General features: G+C 39.7%; 2 protein-coding genes across 11 annotated transcripts in view; one reads left to right on the top strand and one right to left on the bottom strand.

Annotated features, from left to right (window-relative positions):
• The window catches only part of ALKBH7 (alkB homolog 7), a 511,499-nt gene that overhangs the window by 201,908 nt on the left and 287,616 nt on the right, over positions 1-21,975 (top strand). The window lies entirely within an intron of this gene.
• Positions 1-21,975, bottom strand: part of RFX1 (regulatory factor X1) — a 156,168-nt gene that overhangs the window by 119,762 nt on the left and 14,431 nt on the right. For 4 of the 10 annotated variants that reach the window (XM_042455710.1, XM_042455711.1, XM_042455709.1 and 1 more), the window contains exons 2-5: positions 20,000-20,347; positions 10,668-10,777; positions 9,531-9,614; positions 2,483-2,575 (exon numbers count right to left, since the gene is read on the bottom strand). The exons of 1 other annotated variant lie outside the window; for it this stretch is intronic. In XM_042455710.1, the coding sequence (XP_042311644.1) occupies positions 2,483-2,575; positions 9,531-9,614; positions 10,668-10,777; positions 20,000-20,300 (588 nt within the window). In that variant the 5' untranslated portion in view covers positions 20,301-20,347. Of the gene's footprint in view, positions 1-2,482; positions 2,576-9,530; positions 9,615-10,667; positions 10,778-14,598; positions 14,621-18,153; positions 18,380-19,999; positions 20,348-21,975 lie in introns of those variants that run through there. 5 more of the 10 variants (XM_042455712.1, XM_042455713.1, XM_042455714.1 and 2 more) reach the window with 4 other exon arrangements.

The raw sequence follows: 21,975 nt of genomic DNA, 5'->3' as shown, positions 1-21,975 counted from the left end.
TTTGGGCAATAATTCAGAAAGTTAATGTCTATGGACAGGGAAAAATTGTTCACACCTATCCTCTCCTGCCTACTTGGCACTGGAAAAGAGAAGTAGAATTGTGTGCAGTCCAAAATGCAGTGTTCAGTCTTAGCTACAGCACATGTACAGGTGATGAAAGCACTCTGCCAGCTCCATAAATGGCTCAGACAGGTGTATCCCAAGAGGACCTTAATAATGATCCCAGGTGAGAGATCCTCTGTAAGTTTTTCTTGGTTCTCAGCCAGCATAATATTTCACAGACCGGATCAGTCTCAGCCACAAATATTCAATTTGTTGCACTCCACTCACCTCGAGCTCCATGTGAGAATAGCTCTTCTGCTATTGATACTTGTTCGCTTTTGTCTAATCTAAGTCTTTTGCCAACATACAGTATTACTTCAAGGTATATCAACCCTAATTTGTATGACAAGGGGTTACAAGAGTAGAATCATTCATGATTCTCTATGACTTCTTTCCCTACCATTCTAGTAACTTCCAAATCCTTTATTTACCATGTCATAAAACCACCCCGTCCGGGCTGGAATAGTTATGTCCCACATCATTTATCACACACACACACACACACACACACACACACCCATGATTATTAGATTTAGAAGCTAACAGGGGAGCAACAAAGACATTGCTTGGCTAATCCACCTGACCGACAGCTGATGTAGCCTAGGGGCTAGGAGAAAGAATTTCAGTTCAAAGGAAAGAGTCCGTGTGGTTTGATATTAACTTCATTGCATATGAAAAAATGGATTGAAACCCATAAAAGCTCAAGCTAAAATAAATCAGCTCATCTTAAAGGTGTAACTAGAATCCTTCTTCCTCCTGCCTTTTTTTAATGCTACAACAGATATGCCTATCTATTTGAAAATTTCAGTTCAAGAAGTTCCTGATCAACCCTCACCTCTACCACAAATGTAGGCATTAGATTAACATTTTTCATAACACACCCCACTACACTGCCCAGAACAAGAAAGTAATAACAGTGGCTATACAAGGCTTGTTATAAGGATTGCAACAAACTTTGAAATGCCAAGACATTGTAGAAATTTCTAAGAATAATTGTTGTGTACTACTACTTAATCTCCCAAATCAGTGCCCCTACTGAAAAGGTTCTAGATCTAGTAGCTTTGGATTGGGGTTAGGAGAGAGCACAGACTCCTCTGAAGATCCTTCTGTGGAGTGACCCTGGAAGCAAAGCTGGGAGAGAAACTGCTCCACTGCTAAGTGTCAAAGACATGTTTCCTCACCTTACATAAGAGGACAGGCTCGGATGCTTGGTTTTTATATGACAGCTTTTAAACTGTGCTTGAATGTTACAATGGATTTAACTGTATTTTGTGTTGTTGAAGCTAACTTGGGTCCTGCACTGGAAGAAAGGCAGGATATGTTTGTTTTTTAAAAAAAAAATACATAAAATGGAGCAAACAGGAAATGGACATCAGCTGCAGTTGATAGAGGAAACAGGTTCTAGAGGCCTAAAGCAAGGGGCAAAGGCAGCTGGAAAAATGTCAGGCAGGAGATGAAGGAAAGCTGCTTATTGTTTACCCCACTTTCCTCTGTCCAAATCGTAAGTGGGAAGCTAGGGTCATGAATCCTGCACTCTCTGCTGAGTACTGTAGTAATACACCTACAAAATCTTACAGAATAATGAGGATATATGAGGTAGAGGTATTTTGTCTTTGGGTACCATAAGCACCTCTATGCATCTCTCTCTCTCTCTCTCTCTTTTTCTATATACACACACACCCCTCCCGGGCGCAGGCCACAGAACTCTGATCATACCTTCTTGAAGTACATAACAGGGTTCTGCAAGTAAAGCTTCTAAAGAAACCAAGCACAACCTAGGACTCTATGTGTACTAGTTTATCAAGAGTTGATCCCATCTGCCAAACTAACCCAGCTTCCTCTTCAGCTATGTTTTCCAGCTATTACTTAGTTCAATGTTTTTTTGGTGAACAAATAAAAAAGGAACATATTAACTTTTAAAGTACAGTACTGAAGATTATAAACAAGCCTTAAACCATCATTTTGTCCTCCTAATCTACTATTTGATCTCTACGGATTAGGTGGCCACCATTGTGTGGCACCCTTTGAAACTCAGGAGCACAGCAAATGTAGCAAAAGTAAAGTGAATTCAATTCAACAGACATGGCCCAAAATGGTCCTTCAGTACTGAAATCTTCATAACATCTGGGCCACAGAAACACCACTCTTAAAAGCAACACTTACTCTTCTGATTAGAATGCTAGATGAAACACCACAAGATTGACGGGTTTGGTAAAGTAATGGGCAAGGCAAGTAACCAAACAAGTATTGAAGGGGACAGACAGATGAAGAAGTGAACAACGAGACACAGTGAAGGCCATAGTGCAGTTGACTCATAGTGGATGGAACATCAAAGCATGCTTTCCTCAAACCTTCCAGGTCTGCACATCTGGCCACCCACCTCAGGCGAAGAGTGGACCTGCTGCACGCCATGGACGGCCAGCGCGACTGGTCCTCCTTTACTAGCCTGTGAAGTACTCTGTACCACCAGCCGCTGAAACAGGATGACACAAGAGAAGTAAGCCCTGGTTAATTGTCAAATCCCAAGGAGAAATATGCCATGTTGAACCAGCTGTTGAAAAGTGAGTCTCGTCCATGGGTTACTGAGGGACAATTTAATCAGTGTACACTGCCTGTTTGCACATATGGAAGACTACAAAAGAAACCACTTGTCACTGGTAACACTTCATGGAGGCATTGATGTCTTTCAAAATGGCATACATACAGACTGGTAGAGGGCATTTTGGTACCTGAGTTAAAAATGATATCTGCTGATTTAGGATACAGTCATCATAAATTTATTCTACATAAACCCATTGGAAAGAGCAGGATCTGTGCAAATGCACCATCCATAACCTTGGTTAACTTCTGATCAAGGCTGTGGGGCTTTAACAGAACAACCTGACTAGGAAGCTCCTTGGGCCAAACTTACTCATCTCCAACTCTTGCCCAAAATCCCAGTCCATCAGACAGCCAATTTCATCATGCTCTATAATAAGAGTTGGCTCTGTCTGCACTAGCACTGGTCTTTTCACACAAACACAAACCTAGACAGGATATGGAACACTATTGAGCGGAGTAACAGCTTAAACTGACTCTATCCTATTGTACAACAAACTTAACAATAAAGTCCATTTTCTTTGGCTAGACAAGAATGTACATAGCCGTGTCAATATGTACTATGCTGCACTAGTTTTTATAGCAAAAGATTAAAATAAGAGTCTTGCTGGATTTGACCAGGGATTCATGCAGTCCAATACCCTGTTACCTGATGCCACTGTAAAGCTTGCATGCAAGGCATGAAGACAACACTTCCCAACTCTCTGCTTCTACACCCAGTGAACTAAAGTACCTTTTCATTATCATGGCTAATAGACCTCCCCCCAAGACTGTATATTAAAGCAATTTAAGCCAATAGGCATCACCAAATCTTGTCTGTTCCATAAGCACTGCTCTGATTTATAATAGACAGACCAAAAACTTCTGTTCTAGAACAGACTCCTCCCGGGTGACCAGATGTCCTCACCGCAAAGGAGGGCAAAGAACTGCAAAAATGTAGTATATTCAAGAAAAACGGAGGATATGACCAAATAAAAGCTAAAAACACTCATAGAAATGTAAATTCAGCCTTCTTTATCAGGCTCAGAATGGAGGACATTTTGGAATTCCTTCTGAGCAGAAGGTTGAAATGTAGGACATGCCCTGTAAAAAGGAGGATGTCTAGTTACCTTGGCTCTTCCTAAATACAAAAGCAAAGTACCTAAAACTGAAGGTATCAAGACTGGTCTGCAGCAGACCTCCAACTGCCAACTTGAGGGACATGAGGCAGAGGGCTACTAACCACTCTAGAAAAGGAAGAATCTGTAGACAGATCACTTGAATCTAGTACAGAAATCGCTTTAACAACCACTGATTTTTTAAACAACAGTTTTAGGTCACTACTCTCACTTCCAGGCCTTAGAAACAATTTAGGCCTGCTCATGCTGCTTCGTATTGTTTTGCTTTCTTTCTACCTTGCTTCACCTCACCCCTAACTTGACATTAGAAGATCCTGATAACTGGGCTTCTGTATTAATTCTCTTCAGTTCTGAAGAACAGTCTTTCCTTGCTTGGTTGGTCCCATTTTTGGGTATCAGATGGATTCTTATTCTCTTGATAGGCAGAAAACTCAACATATAATTTAGTGTTGTGTAATTTTTTTCTTACTCAGAACTCAGAGTAACAGCACTAGCAAAGACAAGGCTTGTCACATCACTTTGAAAAGAAATAAGGCCTGGATGTTCTATAACAGAGGGAAAAAAGGGGCACAGATCAGAAATAAAAAAAGATATCTAGGAAAGCTTTTTTGATGATCATATAAAACATGAAGCTGAAAAAACCAAACAAAACTGAACAATAGTCAATATAGAATAAGAATGGAATTATATATATATATATAGAGAGAAGGAAATTTGATAGGTATTAAAGGCAGAATTTAAAAATTCAAAAAGCTGTCTTTTATATGTCAAAGGGGGAAATTTTGGAGGACAGGGTGTAAAAGAAATCTCAGGCTGATTTTTTTCTTGTTGGTTCTGTTGTCTAGGATATGTGCTTGCATCAATTTAAAACAAAAATCTGTTCTGTGGAACCCAGTAGCCAGAGAATTCATAATGCTTTTTCAGTTCCCACCATCATGCAGACTAGTTTTAAATGTTACGTAAATTCTGTCTTTGCTAAATAAATACATGCAAGCTTTTCACTACTGTTATTACCATGCGCCTTGGATTAGTTTTCCATTCACCTTTCCACTACTGAGAATTTAGGACAATCTACAATTTAGGGAGATTCTCTTGGGATCATGTTATTTGAGAAGTATTCTCAGACTGAAACTAATGGCATGAAACTGTTGTTTTACTCACCTTTGGAGATACCTGCCCGTCCCTGCTTTGAAGTTAAGCATCCACAAATGTGAGTTTAAGGCATAGATAATATCAATGGAATTTTCTGAGTATTAACTTTTAAGTTATACTATGAAATCTAACTTGCTATGCTTACAGATTTTAGTGTCTTAAGAGATAAGATCTGGACTTAATGTCCAAAATGCTAAGATGTGTAGCCATAATAAGTTAATTTGCAAGGTAAGTTAGTTTGTATAATATAACACAAAGGTCTGGATCTAGCAGTAGGTTTCAATAACCTACTTAATAGTTAATATGTAATACAAAGAGGTGTAAAATAGATGGCACAAAAATTACAAAACACATCGCAGTAGAAAGGATACTTCCACTTCCATTAAGCTCTCTCTCAAGCTTGCTTTAAACCCTAGGCACTTCAAAGCTTGGGGAGATATAATGTTTCCTAGTCTTTCAACCACAGTAGCATTTACTGGGCTTCCTAACTTCATGAAGCTCTTGGTGGCATGTGAAATATGAAGTATGATTGTAACATGTTTATTCAGAGGCAGGGGACATTGCACAGAATTGGGAGGGTTTCACCTGACATGATATCCCCTTCCACAAGTTTGCTAATATGTGCATAAACCTTCAGAATGATACTGCTTTTCACTTCTGTTGTCTTCTAGTTTTGCTTTTATTTTGATCTGGTATTTTTTGTGGGTGTCTTATATTTTACATTGTTAAATATTTCTATATTTATAGCTTTAACCTTTATTTCATAAGCTGCCCAGATAGCATTAGCTACTGGACAGAACAAAACTAAAGTTATGTATGTAAATAAGTAAGTAGGTAAGTGAAATTTACCCATGAGCCCTCCCCCCATCTCATTTTGCAGAATACCCAGAAAAGGAATTCTATTTACTATGGACCCTTGTTATACGCTGGGGTTTGGTTCCAAGATCCCTCGTGGATAACGAAGTCTCATAAAATATAATGACATAGCAAAATGGTGTTCCTTATAAAAAATGGAAAATCAAGGTTTGATATTTGAAATTTATACTTTTTTGAACATTTTCAAATGGTGGATGCTTGAATCTGTGTATAAGAAATCCGAGTATAAGAAGGGACGACGGTACTTTCAAGACTGACATAAGGTTGGTGATGAGCCTTCAAGATTGTTTGTGGGGAGGGTGTAATTCTCTTATTTTGGTGATGAACTTTGGGGGAAATCAAAAACACTGAGTCTCTGAGTGTTTTTAAAATTCTCACTGCTAGCACAAAGTAAGATAATGACTCAAAGAGGACATGTGGGAGAGGTGCAGTTGAAGGCAATTAATAATAATAATAATAATAATAATAATAATAATAAATTTATATCCAGCCTTCTTCCCAATACAGGGACTCAAGGCAGCTAACAAAATCTAAAACAGTTCAAGTTAAAACAGTAGAAAACATTAAAAATATGAAGTTTAAAAAAAATTAAACAATTTCAAAAAGTTAAAAACTTATTTGTTCCAATGGCTGGCTATTAAGGCAAGCCAGAAAGTTGAAGATTCTTGAGGAGACATTCTACTGAGATCAATGGAACTTATTTTCTAGTTAAGTGTGCTTATAATTTGGGTTATATTCTGCTTTCTGATATCATATCAGAGCATTCTAACTATTTGTTGTTGTTGTTAATGCCGTCGCATCAATCTTGACCCATGGAGACCATGCTGATGAGACATCTCCAAGACCCGCTGTGCTTCACTGCTCTGCCCAACTCCTGCCAACTCATACTCATGATCTCTTTAAGAATCCATTCCTCTACCATAAGGCCTTCCTCTCTTTCTACATCCTTCTATCCTTCCTAGCATTATTCTTTTTTCCAATGATTCATGCCTTCTCATGATGTGCCCCAAGTACGACAGCCTAAGTTTTATCATTCTGGCTTCCAGGGAAAGTTCAGGCTTGATTTGTTCAAGGACCCATTTTGTTTGTCTTTTTGGCTTTCCATGGAATCCTTTGTACTCTTCTCCAGCACCACATCTCAAATGAATTGACTGTCTTCCTATCTTCTTTTTTAACTGTCCAGCTCTCACATACCATACATGGGACTGGAGAAAACAATGGCTTGTATGATTCTAACTTTAGTGCTGAGTTGTATATATTTGTATTTTAGGATGCAAATATATCAGGATGTGTGTGTGTGTGTGTGTGTGTGTGTACACACACACATATCAGGACATACAGGATGCAACTATATCAGAGAACCGACATCAAAGGTTTCTGGTGCTATGTATTCTCTTCAATTTTACAGGGACACTGCATGTATGGTATTATGGGGCAACTGCATTATATCAAAGATTCCTAATGCACTAAAATTAATTTTAAAAATTTAAAATTTAAAATTTAAATTTTTAAAATGCATTTTCAGTTTTAGTCACTTTGTCCAGGGCAGATTTTTTTAAATGGTAATTTGTTAAAGGATATTAGCAAGACCATTTTATTGTATAAATCTTACCATCAGAAATATAGATCTGGAACCATTCATCTCCTGCATTTTGTCCAAGGTGCATAGTGAAATGGCATGTTTTGTGCCATTTTACTCTTGCAATAGCCCAGTGAAATAAATTAATTTGAAAACAAGGAGAATTTGAACCTAGATCTTGTTGGTGCCTGTGTTACACTCACAGCATTACTCTGTAACTGTATATATACTCTCTCTCTCCTTCTGCTAGTACATAAGCCATGTTTGGACTGGTCATCATGCTTTCTAAGTTTTCTATTTAATATAGTGGCCCTCCTGCTCTCTGGCATTAATTTTCTGCATAATCAGATAATGGCTTTGACATGTTATGGACATCTTACAGGCAATTGTAGAAGAAAAGGTAATCTACTTAAAAATGTGTAATTACTAGGAGACAATGACAAGCATTCATGTGATACACTAAATACATTATTACTTCGTATGGTCCAAATGTCCCAAGCACACTGTCCTATATATTCACAGCTGGAATTTCACTAGCTAAGCTAGAAGAGGCACAACTATAATGATTGCTGCTACTACCTCGTGCATGACACCATCCATGAGCACCACAGAAGAGAAATCAAAGAGTTGGAATGCAACAGTTACAGTACAAATAAATGTTGGGGGGGGGGGACTCAGTCCTTCTCAGGGTAATCATTAACAGAAGTAGTGTTCAGATGTGCACAAAGCTAATAACCAAGATTAAATCTGTGAAAATACAGCCTTCAAAATCTGGATGAGACTGTAAACTCAAGATCAACAACAAGACAATGTTTTTAAAATAACTCGTCTGGCAGTGAATCATATTTCTACAGAAGACTCTCCTTGAATAAAATATTATCTAATGCTTAACACTAAGGCAGCTCCTCCATATGCTTAAGCTATTAATTACATCAGAAGCATGTGCAGGAAATTAAAAGAAAAAACTCATATACAAAATGGTTTCTTGTTGTGTGCCTTCAAGTCATTTCAGACCTATGGTAACCCTAAAGCAAATCTATCACAGGATTTTCTTGGAGGAATTTGTTTTGAGTGTGCTTGCCTTTGCCTTCCTCTGAAGCTGAGACCATGTGACTTACCCAAGATCACCCCACTAGGTTTCCAAGGCTGAGCAAGAATTTGAAACCTGGTCTCCCAGTGTCCTAGTCTAACACTCAAGCCATTACACCATGCTGGCTCTATATGTAATAATACTAAATTTCTTAACAGATTGAGTAAACCATGTATCTTAGCCTTTCTATAGGCAGAGGACTGAAGTATCTGAAGAACCTCAGAAATAATATCAAGTTGAAACCCCAAATATCTAAATGAAATGCAGTAAGCACCCTAGGGACTTGTGCCATGATTAACTTAACTTAACTTCAACCCATCCAAATTCAGTTAATCATCTGGGGCCAAATTCTTTCCACAATTTAACTACAACAGTCAGTCCCATCCTAAAATACTGTATGAATGAAAGTAATTTTCCTAATTTCCTCAAGAGATCATTTTTGTGAAATCTTTACTGTAAGGACACATTAGTCAATACATTATCTTCAGTTATCAACTATCAGGACTGTGTTAGGCATAAGATGTCCTTTGTTCAGATATACTGAACAGAGTAGCCATGGAATATGCCAATAAATCTGTGATCCTAGGATTCCTGCCATTCAGAATAATCAATATGATCACTACAAGTTCAGATACTACTAAAGAGCTGAAAAAGTGCTACACAGATTATCAAGGTGTTTTCCAAATATGGGGGTGACTATCCGGCCTTCTTCTAAAAACCTTCCCAAAAAGACTCTCTCAAAGGGAATGTTTGTAATTTTAGTTCTGCAAAGGAATGTGTAATAAATAACTATCATCACCCCACAAACAGTTTACTGAGTTCACTGAAGAAAACCATGTCGAATAGATGCCCTGAATTACTCCACTCACAATGACAGTAAGGTGTTTTAGCTAAAACACAGGAAAATATAGGTAACACCCACATTCAACTCAAATGACAAGCTAGTGGGCAGAGGAAGGTGCTTTAAATTGCACCCAGCCTTGGCAGCAGCTTCACAGGAAAAGATCAGACTCACCTGCTGAGGTACTTGCACGCTTGTAAGTTGTAGTGGAGATACTGTTCCAGGCTTTGTCTGCACGCTGGCCTGGACCAATAGCCTCTGTCAAATAAAAGACCCAGGGATCAAGGAAACCCAAGAACATTCACAGTAATGCCCCCACCCTGCACAAAAGCACATGAGCCATTTTTACATGGCACTCCACATCCAAGATGGCAAGGTTCATTATAAAGCTTTTGAAAAACTGATATTTACATTTGAGGAGGGGCAACTGAGCCCTGCTGGTTGGAGAAGTTTTGATTTTGATTACTAATGAACATTTTCAGACACTCCTAGTTTCTAACCTTACTGTCAGGCACAGTATTTCTTATAGGTGGGAATGGCCTTGGCATCCTGCTCTCAGGTCTTTTGCTCTGCCTTCCATTCCTCCAAACTCTGGACAATATAGCTAAGGACAGATTACAGGATAATTTTCTCTTCTGTTCTCTAACAACAAAATGATTCCAAAATCCAGTCTCCCAAACCCTCATGTTGGAACCCATGAATATAATCTGGTTCACGCCTCCTCACAGGGCTGTGCAGCTGGAGTCAGAGTCATGAATTCAGAATCTGAAGCAGCTCTGGATGGAGTTGGATCAGTAGAAATGTACTGACTCTGACTCCAAAATAGAAACTTATAATATCACAGCAATATCTGGTAAATATTTCATTTTATATTTTCCTTTTTTTAATACATTAAAATGCTTAGTTTATTGCACATTTACTTTCATGGGAATTTAGGAAAGTGTTTTAATCAAATATATTTTATGTTCTATCAGTTTAGTAGTCTGATGATTCATGTGATGGTGATGAACTGTCTTGTTACCATTTTACTACAGTGTATTTATTATTACTAATTAATATACATCTGCCATTTATGAAAAAGTCAGGATCAGATAGTAGAAAAACAGAGGAGTAAGAGTTGGATTCGAAGCTTTGGCATACCAAGTCTAAAGCTCTGTTTCCTCTCATTGATATCACTGATGATTCACATCAATGATAAATTTATGGAAAACTCTTTGTATTGCTCCCAAGTGTCAACATTGCCATGATTAAGCATCATGACTAATTCACCTCCTGTCACATGAATGGCAGAAGCCTAGTTGAATTACATACCTGCTGAGTAGCCTGGACTTGCTGGACCACCTGAGTCGGTACCCCTGACTGTGTAGCTGTGGAACCTGGACTGGATTCTGAAACTGTGTCACTGGGCCTCATGGAGCCTTCTGTAGAGAAGCAGAAGAGAAAGCATTTAAAATAGCAGCCCAAGGAAATGACTCAACCGACCCCTGCTGAATACGGATCTCAGATCTCAAAAGCAAAGCAAACTGGATAGAACACAAGACTAGGCTGGGAGGTAGGGGAGGGAAGGGTGTGGGGAGAACACTGAGCAGCTCTGGTACTTGGAGTTCAAGTCTCTTATCTCTCAGATTTTTATTATAAGAATACAAACAACAGGTGGCGAAGAAACCCAGAATCTTATAAGAACTTGAAAAAATTACACTTTGGAGCTCAAATCCCAAAATCCCTCTCCTCCAGCTATCATGGTCAGAGGGGAAATTGTGGTAGACATAGTAACTTTACCAAAAAGTACCTTTTCCAAACTCTGCTATAAGCTTTCTGTTGAGGGCAAACACAAGCCCTTTTGCAACCCCAAACAGCATAAAATCTGTGATTTCCTTCCTGCATGGAAGGATAATGAACACTGTCTATCATATTGCTAGTGATAAGTGGCATAATCCTCCCCTCTCTGCCCAAATGCTACACTGCCATTTTGGGGACTTCTTTGCATTTTTATTTCATTACTTCAGAGAGTGAACACACTCTAATTCTACCACAGTGAGCAGGAACACTCATATAGCTTTCTCTCAAAAGCAACAAAGAGAAAACCAAATACCTCAAAGGCTATTCACTCCCACCATTTTATAAACAGCATTGACTGCTCAGGGAAAAAAGCCAAAACAATTCATTATATGATTCCTATATCCACCACAACAACACATGTCTTCCCTTGTTTTTGGATGTCGTGAAAAGAAATATGATCATCCCTCCTGCAGGAAGATTATCTTCCCTACTTCCATGCTGAACTACGTCATCTCCTACATGAACTCACAGCATCTAATCCACAGCTGAAGACATTATCATGCTATAGTTTAATTTAATAAAAAAAACTGTGACTAAGTAGATGAAGTCTATGAAAGCTTATGTTACAATGTCTTTCACTCAGTCTCAAAGGTACTACAAGATCCCCTTTGAATGTTGATATTCCAGACTAGCATGGCTATGTCCCTGAATTTTACCCCGCAATGTTTTCTGTTTTTTCTAGAAATATATCTTTCTCCCCTCCTATTTTTCACCAACAGTCCTAGAAAGAAGATAAATCTCTTCCCCCAAAGCAAGGTTGGGGCATATAGGCCAAGCAGCAACCTAGCCAATCAAAAATCTTCCTATGCTGAGAGCAGAATCCTGAGTCCTTGGTGCTCAGGTGCTGATCTGAAACATTTCCTTCTTTGATAGAGCTTGATTCTTCTCTGTTGTAATTCCACGGACCACAAGAGATTTGCAAGAAAGCAAAGACAGCAGGTGGCTTGGGAAAATGCTATCTCTGACACAGGCTGGCAGGTCCAAAGCAGCAATCCCTCTGTGAGTACTTACGGTCAAAAGGCATTGCATAAAGGCAATCATAATACATGGTGAAGTTACTGAAACAGTTCCAGCCCCAGTTGTTCCTTTCCTTGCAAATGAAACAGGCAAGGCTTTTATAAAGTGGAACCTTGGCCAGCTAATCCCCACTAGTTCCTACCAAAGCTCCAGCCAGGTTGGTTTCGAATAAACATTCGCATCATAGTAGGTACACCCTTCTGTTCTTCTCAGGATGGGGTGGCGGATGCCGGCTGTTCACCTGATTGTAATCACGAAGCAGGAGTTCACGTTTCATGACTGTCTCATTTGACATGCTCAGTGGGAAGGGGGAGAAAGAGCAGGGAAAGTCACTCTGGGCCACCGGTATTAGGGCTGCAAATTTGTTTGTGTTCTTAGAAAATGCAGTATCGTATACAGGCTTTCAAAACAGCTCCCTTGAAAAGCTGAGGGTCCTGTAACATGAAGAATGAGTGGCACTGATAACCGATAAAATTATGTAACATGGCTGAATCAAGAACTACCAAGCTGCACTCCAAACATCTCAGGGACAGAAGCCTACAAGGCAGCTTGATTCAATTTAGTTTATTGAAAGACCCATCACCTTCAAATCCATGTTCACAAAGCTAACCTTGCCTTAGTAATTGGTGAAAATCCTATTCTGAGATGGAGAGACAGACAGACAAATATTCCAATGTCTCTAATACCAGAGGGCCTTGAGTACTAGGCTAGAGATACCCACACTGTTACAGTAAATATCTTTGCCTTAAAAATACAAAAACATTTAAACCTTCCTACGTGCATCTGACCAAGAGAGAGGCAAGTCTTCAGGTAACAGTTTCTCTTCTCCAAGGCATGCAAATACATAAGATCAGGCTAAATGGGAGGATGAAAGAACAGAAAAGATGGACTGTAGAACAGGCAACCAGAAATAAACAGAAGAGAGGGCTGGGTCTACTAGCCAACTTCAGTTTACAAAGACTGAATTTTACACTCCACAAGCCCTCCTATCTGTAGCACTGCTGGTGAACTGGGAGAGTGAATACAACTTTCACCAGACTGCATGAAATGTATATTAGCCTCCAAATATTCTGTCAGTTATCAATGACTAGATTTCATTATTCTAGTCATCACCAAGAAGCCAATCAATGAGGCCAGCAAAACTCTCAGCAACCGCTTTTCTTCCACTACCATGCCACTACATCTCAAGGCAAATAATTATTATCTGGCTAGCTAGCTTTCTACTCTATAGCTCCATTGGGCACTAGAAAAAAAAATTACCTGTATATTGAAAGGACCAATTTACAATTACAACATGATTTATGAGACTATGGAAGACCAGTGATGACAACTCTACTCAAACCAGAGAAGATGAGCAAGATCTGTGCAAGTACACCCACCTTAACTGTGCCTCGAAACAAGTCAAAGTAATCCTGGGGAAACTGAGCCCTCTGGGACTACCTCTGTTCATTTTTCTCTAAAGACCTCATGAAAACTGCTCATCTAACCAATTCTCATCAGGGTTCCTTTTACCTACTCCTGGTACCCATGAAGTCTCAGGGTCTTCCAGTACCAGAGATCTAAGCCAAAATGGAAAGAGAGGGAGCAACAGAAGAGAGGGATAATACTTAACATTTAAATAGCTCTTAATGCATTTACACTACTCTCAACAAACTAAGATATGCAGATGACACCATACTACTAGTAGAAAACAAAAATGACTTGGAAAAATTGCTAAAGAAAATCAAAGAAGTGCTAAAGTAGGCTAAATGGTGAACGTTAAGAAAACAAAAATAATGATCACAGGAAACCTACATGATTACATCTGAGATGACAAGGAAACTGAAATAGTGGAAGGTTTCCTATACGTTGGATCAAACACTAATCAGAATGGAGACTGCAGCCAAGAAATAAGAAGACTAGGAATAAGTAGGGCAGCTATGAAATAATTAAGTAAGATCCTAAAGTGTAAAGATATACGACTATACACCAAAGATTGTCCAAACCATGGTATTCCCCATCACCATGTATGGATGTGAGAGCTAAACAGTGAAGGAAGCAGATAGAAAGGAAATCAACTCATTTGAGATGTGGTGCTGGAGAAGAGTGCTGAGAATACCATGGGCAGCCAAAAAGGCAAACAAATGGTTTTTAGATTAGATCAAGGCTGAACTCTCCCTGGAAGCCAAAATGACTGAACTGAGGCTATTGTACTTTGGCCATATCATGAGGAGAAATGGCTCATTAAAAAAGGCAATAATGCTAGGGAAAGGTAGAAGGCAGTAGAAAGAGAGGAAGATCACATGCCAGACAGACTGAATTAGGGAGGTCACGAGGCCTGAACCTGTAGGACCTGAGCAGAGTGTTTGAAGATAGGGAGACTTGGAGTTGCCTCATCCACACTCACCATTAGTCGAGGTTGAAACGAAGGCAGTCAGTAACAACAACAATATCCATCATCTCAAAAATCCTTTCAACAACTCTGTAAAGTCAATACTGTATTATTATCCTCATTTGCAGATGGAGTGGCTGGGGAAAGGGGAGGTGCTCTTTGTTTAACGTACTGGTGGCTTTCTGGCCTTCCCTCCATTCCAACTGCCATTGCCCTGGCCTCAAAGGGACAGAAGAAGAGGCAGGCATAACTCCACCATGCCTATCCCAGGGTCAGAATAAAGGCCCTCCATCTATCCCAACTGCCATTGCCTTGGCCTTAGAGGGAGAGAAAAACCACCAGTATCTGCTTGACTTGATCCCTTCCCCCACTGCCATCCCCTTTCCTTGTATTTCATATCTATATAGTCAGCCGGAGGGCAGGGAATTGTCTAATTACCAATTTGTAGGTCACTCTGGGAGCATGTCTGAAGAGTGGGGTATAAATACAATAAATAAATAAATAAATACTACAATCTTATAAAATTTCATGATTCCAAGCATTTCTACATGTTTTTCAAAACAAAATTTCCTGGATGCTCATCTAGTGGTTTATTTTTTGATTCCCTACCTCCCCCGGGCTAATGTATGGAAGCTGTACTCAGGCCAGGAAAGTTCAGATGGACAAGCTCACTACATGCATCCAAAGATCCTTTTTCTATTTCCTTACACAAATTGTTATCTGAAAAGAAAGCTGGTCCTTCTAGAATATTTTAGCTTTTGCAAACTGGACTTCATGCTCCAAGAATCCTGCAGCTCTGCTAAAAAAAAAGCTTTTCCTCCCCACATCCAAAGAGCAGTAAGCAAAATTTTGTCCTCAAATCAATGTCTGCATCAGCACAGACTGATTCCAATTAGCTAGCACTTCACCTCCAAGCATGAATGCTTTAATAAGGTAACATCTACTGAGGTACCTTAGCAACTCGGTTAAAGCACATCACTTAACCAGAAATGTAACCTCTCTCCCAAAAGCAATCACAGTAACTTTATTCAGGAGAATGTAGGACTGAAAATTCAATTCCACTTAAATGAAGAAAACCTAACTGTCAAGACACTGGGCCTTTTTTTTCTACCATGAAACAAAAAAGAAACTAACTAGGATTACAAAACCCACTCTTCTGGTCTCTTCAGATGTGTTTGTATAGTGCTTGGATGGCAAACAGCAAAGAAAGAAGGTAATGATGTAACTAGAATGAACTTTCTGAATATCCAGATGAAACAATGATGAATTTAGGAAAACGATACCCCCCTATAAATAAATAAATAAATAAAGGTAGAGTACATGAAGCAACAGAACTGGACTCCTTCTAGAGCAAATTTTAAAATGGCAGATATCTCATCCCACCCCTCCACTCCCAAGCACTGCCGAAAATTAGCTGCCTCTTCCATTTGCTGGATCAGGGTGCAATGTAACTCAAAACCTTGCTTAGCCCTGCATCAGCAGGAGGCGATACCACCTTAACCTTTTATTATCCCTGATTTCGTTCAACACACTTTACACCAGCACTGAAGATTTTTAAAATGGTCATGACTGCGATAACAGCACACTGAAAAGGACATTTTAAGATGGCTGAAGACTGATTTTTGAAAGTGAACAAATTCACATATACTACATGCATACATGCCAGAAAGGTAAAAGGAGGAAAATAGTTTGGGTTTGCTGCTTTCCACAAGAATAGAAGCATATAGTTTCCTCGATTCAAGACTCAGGGACAAAGAAATATTGTGATGTCTGAGAATAAAGATTAACCCCCCCCAAAAAAAAAAAACATTGGCAGAGGGTTTTTTAAAGTCACCAGATCCCATCTGATCTTGGAAGCTAAGTAGGGTCAGAACTGGTTAGTATTTGCCGATGCTGTGTGCTACATTTCAGATAAAGCAACTGGCAAATTCAACTTTTATTATTCCTTGTTTAAGAAAATCCTATGAAATTCATAGGGTCACCATAAGTGAACAGGTGACTTAAGGCACACGCACACACAATTATTCACTGGAGATGCTAAAAATCACACAAAGCAAGATCTTCTACTGAGCCATGGCTGCTTCCCAGAAGAGAGATCCAATATTTTTCCACTCCATTGGTTGACTATATGAAACTATCTTAGAGTGAAATAGACCACTGCTCCATCTAAACTACATATATTTGTCTGCTCTGACTGGCAGAGACTGAACCTATGACCTCCATATCACACTCCGTATGCAAAGTGTCTGTTATGTGACTGAATTATGGCCTCTCTGCTCCATTTTTCACCAGTCTTCTTGTCCAGTTTTATTGACATAGGAAAATAACAATACAAGGGACAGTGCTTAAAACAAACAGAGGCCTACCTGGAAGGGATAACGTCTAAAGAGATGTGGAAAATGCAAGCATGGCAAAAGATCAAAAGGCGAGACAGGGAATGAGTTTATAGGAAATCAGATGCTACCATAAGTAATAGTCTTCTAGACACCTTCTTATCTGGAAGCCTAATCTGTACTCTGCACATGCTTAGAGGTAATCTCACTTATCTAGGACGAAGCCGTGGCACCAAAAGTTGGTCATGGGCCTCAGTGCCAGTAGGCTCAACAAATCAAGCACTTCTCATGAGGAGTCCTGATCAGTTTGCCTGAGACACAACCATCCCCTTCCAGTCCATACTTCACCTGATATAATAAGGAGAATGGGTACTGGGGTGGGTTCTTATTTGGGTAAAGGAAAAATTCACCATGGTCTACATACATTCACTCTGTCATCAATAGGACACACTACTGCAAAGATGAACACTGTCAGTTCTGATATTGGCTAAGGGGAAGAAAAATCGAAGCTCTCAGGTAAAACTTCCAGCCACAACACAAATCAAACAACTCCACTCAGCAGCTTAAGAGCTACCTGATTAGAATCAGAGGCAGGCCAGGTTTCTCTGGATAATATTTCAGGCCAAATGAAGTGCTGCATTACACTAGCAAAGACAGGAGAAATTCTATCTGGCTCTTTGCCTTTTTCAAGATGCAGAAAAACTCCCCCAGCTCTTGTACAGCTTCCATTTCTTTCAATGAGGCTTGTGCAGGAGTCTTTCTCAGTGGACTATACCCCCAGGTCAACGTCGGTGGAAATGCATTTGAAGTCTGGACTGCATAATATCTTAGGCCAACTCAAGCAAGCTAAGAAACAAAAAGAAACCCTTGTACAACAACATGGTTCAAAGCTTAAGTCTGCACAGTCTTAAGCTGAAAGAATTCAAAAGCAAATGTTGGGAGCTATGCAAATCAAGGAGAGCATTAATAATGTTCAACATTTAAAAAAAGCATTTAAAAAATTCAGTGAAAATGACTGTGCAGAATTTCCGGCTTAAACTAATCTCTTTGTGTACCTATAGCAAAAGCAAAGCTGTGGAAAGCTCAGTGCAGTATGCAGTAGCAATACATGCAGCTCAGCAATTAATGAGCATTTGTGGAACAACCCAGGTAAAGCTAAGCATTTTCTAGTATCATTAATGTACTAAGTCTAGACAACATTCTCTCCCATTGAAGTCATATTTAGTTAGAATCTCACCTTTAAACAGTAGGCCTATGCATAGCTCTGAAGAGTTCATATAGACTGGATACAGACAAATAATGCAGAAGAACTATAAAGATGTGTAGATAAATTCAGTAACTAGCACAAAAATCTGATTAGTGACAGCAATGTCCTACTGTAGAAGACTAAGCTGGGTTCTATTCTCATCACCACATCTATGTTCTAAATGCAAATTGTCATTGTTGATGCAGGAACCACAAAGAATTCAGCTAGACTCTTTGTCAACTCCAACTCAGCATACACATCTCAATTTTTAAAAAATAAAATAAATCTCTCTCTGAAAAGTAGCTAGGACTCTGTCCTCCTTTATAGATCTATACAAGAGTCCCAGATTAGACTATTGTGGCTCATTTTTCTTTCACTAATCATGCTCAGCCAACAAATCACTATGATTGCTGCACTGAAGAGATTGAATGCTACGAACTATTACAGACCTAAAGGTGTTCTTGCTTGGACAGAAAGGGAGGACAGTTGGAAAGAGCTGTTCTATGTGGCTGCTAGAGAACTAGGAAATACTCTTCTGCTTGAAGACTCATCCAACAGCTGGGCCTGACAATTTATCTTTTGTGGTGACAGAAACAGCTTTTTGTATCAGGACTGGTTTAAGGGCCAGGTTTAATCTTATGGTCAGGTATACCTTGTTTTGGAGATTTCTGTTTAAATCCATTACTATTACTCATTTTAAGCCTACAGCATGAAATGGGTTATATATTAAAATACATGTGAAGTTGTCTTGCCCAAATCCTGTTTTTGCACAAGAAGGCTCACATAAGGGAAGCATAACCTTTTTAGGCCCCAGGACTGCACATCATGTGCACACGTGCATGATCCTCTTTCCTTGCTGAAGGGAAATGCAGAGCCTTCTACCAGCCTCCCACAGAAGGAAAATAACAATCTATATGAGGATCATTGGTGGCAAGGGAGTGGGGGATGAAGATATGGCTTTCCATTCCTTCCCTTAGACATCCTGGTACAGACTGCTCTGTTCTTCTTACACATTGCTCTTTCCAGAATATCAGAGGGAAGGCATATAAAGACATATATCTTCACCCCATCCAACTCCCCTGCCACCAATGATTTTCATATAAATTGCTATTTCCACAATGGGGAAGAGTGGTAAAACATACAATGTTTTCTGGGGAGTGTGCTTTTATCCATCCCTCCCCCAGTGATGTGGCCAGAAAAGAGCAATCTGTTTAAAGTGGAGGCAGAGATTTGGCAGCAGCAGGGTAGTCAGGACACTCATAGGAGAGGAGCACAGGTAAGGACCTAGGACCCTGCATGTAGTCCTCAGCTCACAGGCTGTGCAGTTCTCATCTGCTCAAATGTTACAACAGAACAATTCCAATAGAGTGTTCTTAGGACTATAGGGACCTGGATACATCATATAACTGCCATTGAACAATAAAGATTTTACCCCCAAGTGTGAATAGACCAAGAAGCAATGGGATATGACTCATGCAAAAGCTGATTTAACAGACGATTTCCCATTATATAGTGCAGCATTTAAACAAATTGCTTAAAAAGACACAGGATCATTGTTCGTGAGACTTTTCAAAACAATAACAAACAAACGTATTTTAGGGATGCAATGTCCCTTAAAGGTTGTTGAGGAATTGCTAATACTCCTAAATCAGGTGACCACTGGTGATTGGACTCTTTCCTATTCTCCATTTATTATTATTATGGGAAGAAATACTCAGAAACATTGTATTTTCACAGACTGCTTTCCTTGAAGGCTGGAAAAGGGGCACTTCACCCATCCAGAAATCAAAACTCTTCCTCTTCCTCCCTGTCCACACTTGCCCTACAGCACACTTACCTGAGACAGTCACTACAATGTACTGCTGTGGGGCTGGCGTTGGGGTTTGTTGTCCAGTGGGTGGAGCCTGCGTCTGGGGAGGCGGGATTTCTGAGACATACTGTTTCGGCGTGGGCTGTTGCTGCTGCGCACCTTGCAATTCCGCCACATACTGTTGCTGAGCTGCTGCTGCTGCTGCCGCCGCCACCACCACAGGTGCTGCCGTGGCTGCCGTTGCTGCTGGCTGTTGCTGTGACTGTTGTTGCTGTTGTGACTGTTGTTGGGCTGCCGGTAATTCTGTAACGTACGCCTGTGTTGCCATGCCAACAGTGGGGAAAATGATAATAAATAAGGCTTTTTTTTTGCTTCCTTTCGTTGAAGAAAAAAAAGAGGAAAAACAAATAGAACAGAAAAGAAAGAAAAATAATTAATCAATTATAAAGTATTCCACAGACAGAAAGAGCTTCCTACAGTTCTATTCACTGAGCACTGACTTAATAACATACCTTGTTTAACACCTAATTGCAGTCTATTACAGAAACAAATAGCAGCAGGTACTCTGATTATGTCATGTGGAAGATCAGCCAGGAAATCTGACAGCCCAGAACACAATATTTTGTATTTATCCAGATGTATCCTACATGACTGCAGTAGGCACATTCCACAGTCCTTCTCATTTGTAACATAAACACACTTCTGAAATTATTCTTTTGGTGCCCTACAGATCCCATTCACAAGAGCTATGACAGAGAGGACCAGGATAAGCTGCACAGCAGTCCCCAGACCAGCTGAAGTGAAATGAGCAAAACCCAGAGCACCTCACTGCTTTTTTTGGGAGGTATTTCTTGCTGTTTGCCTTCAAGTTGATTCCAACTTATGGAAACCCTATGATGGAGCTTTCTTGGTAAGATTTATTCATAGGGGATTTGCCATTGCCTTCCTCTGAGGCTGAGAGAGTGCAACTTGCTCAAGATCACCCATTGGCTTTCCATGGGTGAGCAGAATCAGACCTTGTTCTCCTATAGTCCTGGGCTCACATTGCTACATCAAATGGGTTGCCTTGTAGGTATTAGTTCTCATGTTTCTGGCATTGTGCTGAGAAGAGAAACTAGCAAAACTAGACACCTCCAAGATGTTGACCATTTACTGACTTGTACTAACTTAATTTTGCACTTCTACAAAAAACATACAGTGCTTTCAAAATAGCCATAGATTATAAGGCATATACATATACATGCACGATTACAAAAATTAATTCCACAGTTGCTAATTCCAGCCTTCTAAAGTAGCATTCATCTTGAGTGAGAAACAGTTGGGTCTTCAAGTAGGCTGGGTATATATGAAATGCCAGTCTAGGGAAAGTAACTACCTTCACAGTAACTGGGAATTCTGTGTACAATCATCTATCATTTCAATTTAGAAAGAGAGAGCAACAGTATGGGCTAATCGATCAGACAACAGCCTTCTGACAAGTTCTTTACAATACTGTACTGGCTGAACCACAAAGTACCACAATTTTCAAAACATCTTAAGTGGTCAATGTTTTCTATTCTCTTCAGGTCAAAAAATTCATTTAACTGGAATGTTACAAATGGTGCAGCGCTCAAAACCAAGGCAACCAGCATCAGTATCCGATTCCTTCAAAAGGCTCGATGAATGTTCAAAGCAAGGGAGGTGGTACTTTCAAGAGGAGAAAGGAAATCCAGCAGGACCAGATTTTTTACTTAGCAACAGGGATGCAAAGGTACAGACAAAAGGTAAATTGCTACACTCCAGGTAACAAGGAGAGGAGAACCTCCTCAAGAGGAACAATTTACTAACTGCTGCAATTTACTAACTGGTAAAGATGGAAAATAAAATTAAAAACACAAACACTTTCTCCCAAAGCAACTCTTTCTATGGGATGATTTGCCACCATTTAACAATCCAGAAAGTAAAATCTACCTGGGCTCCTTCCTCTCACTGGTAAATTATCTACCAAACCCAACAGCCTCTGT

The sequence above is a fragment of the Sceloporus undulatus genome, chromosome 2, assembly GCF_019175285.1.
Source record: "Sceloporus undulatus isolate JIND9_A2432 ecotype Alabama chromosome 2, SceUnd_v1.1, whole genome shotgun sequence".
NCBI lineage: Eukaryota > Metazoa > Chordata > Lepidosauria > Squamata > Phrynosomatidae > Sceloporus > Sceloporus undulatus.
This window is presented reverse-complemented; position numbering and strand designations above follow the sequence as displayed.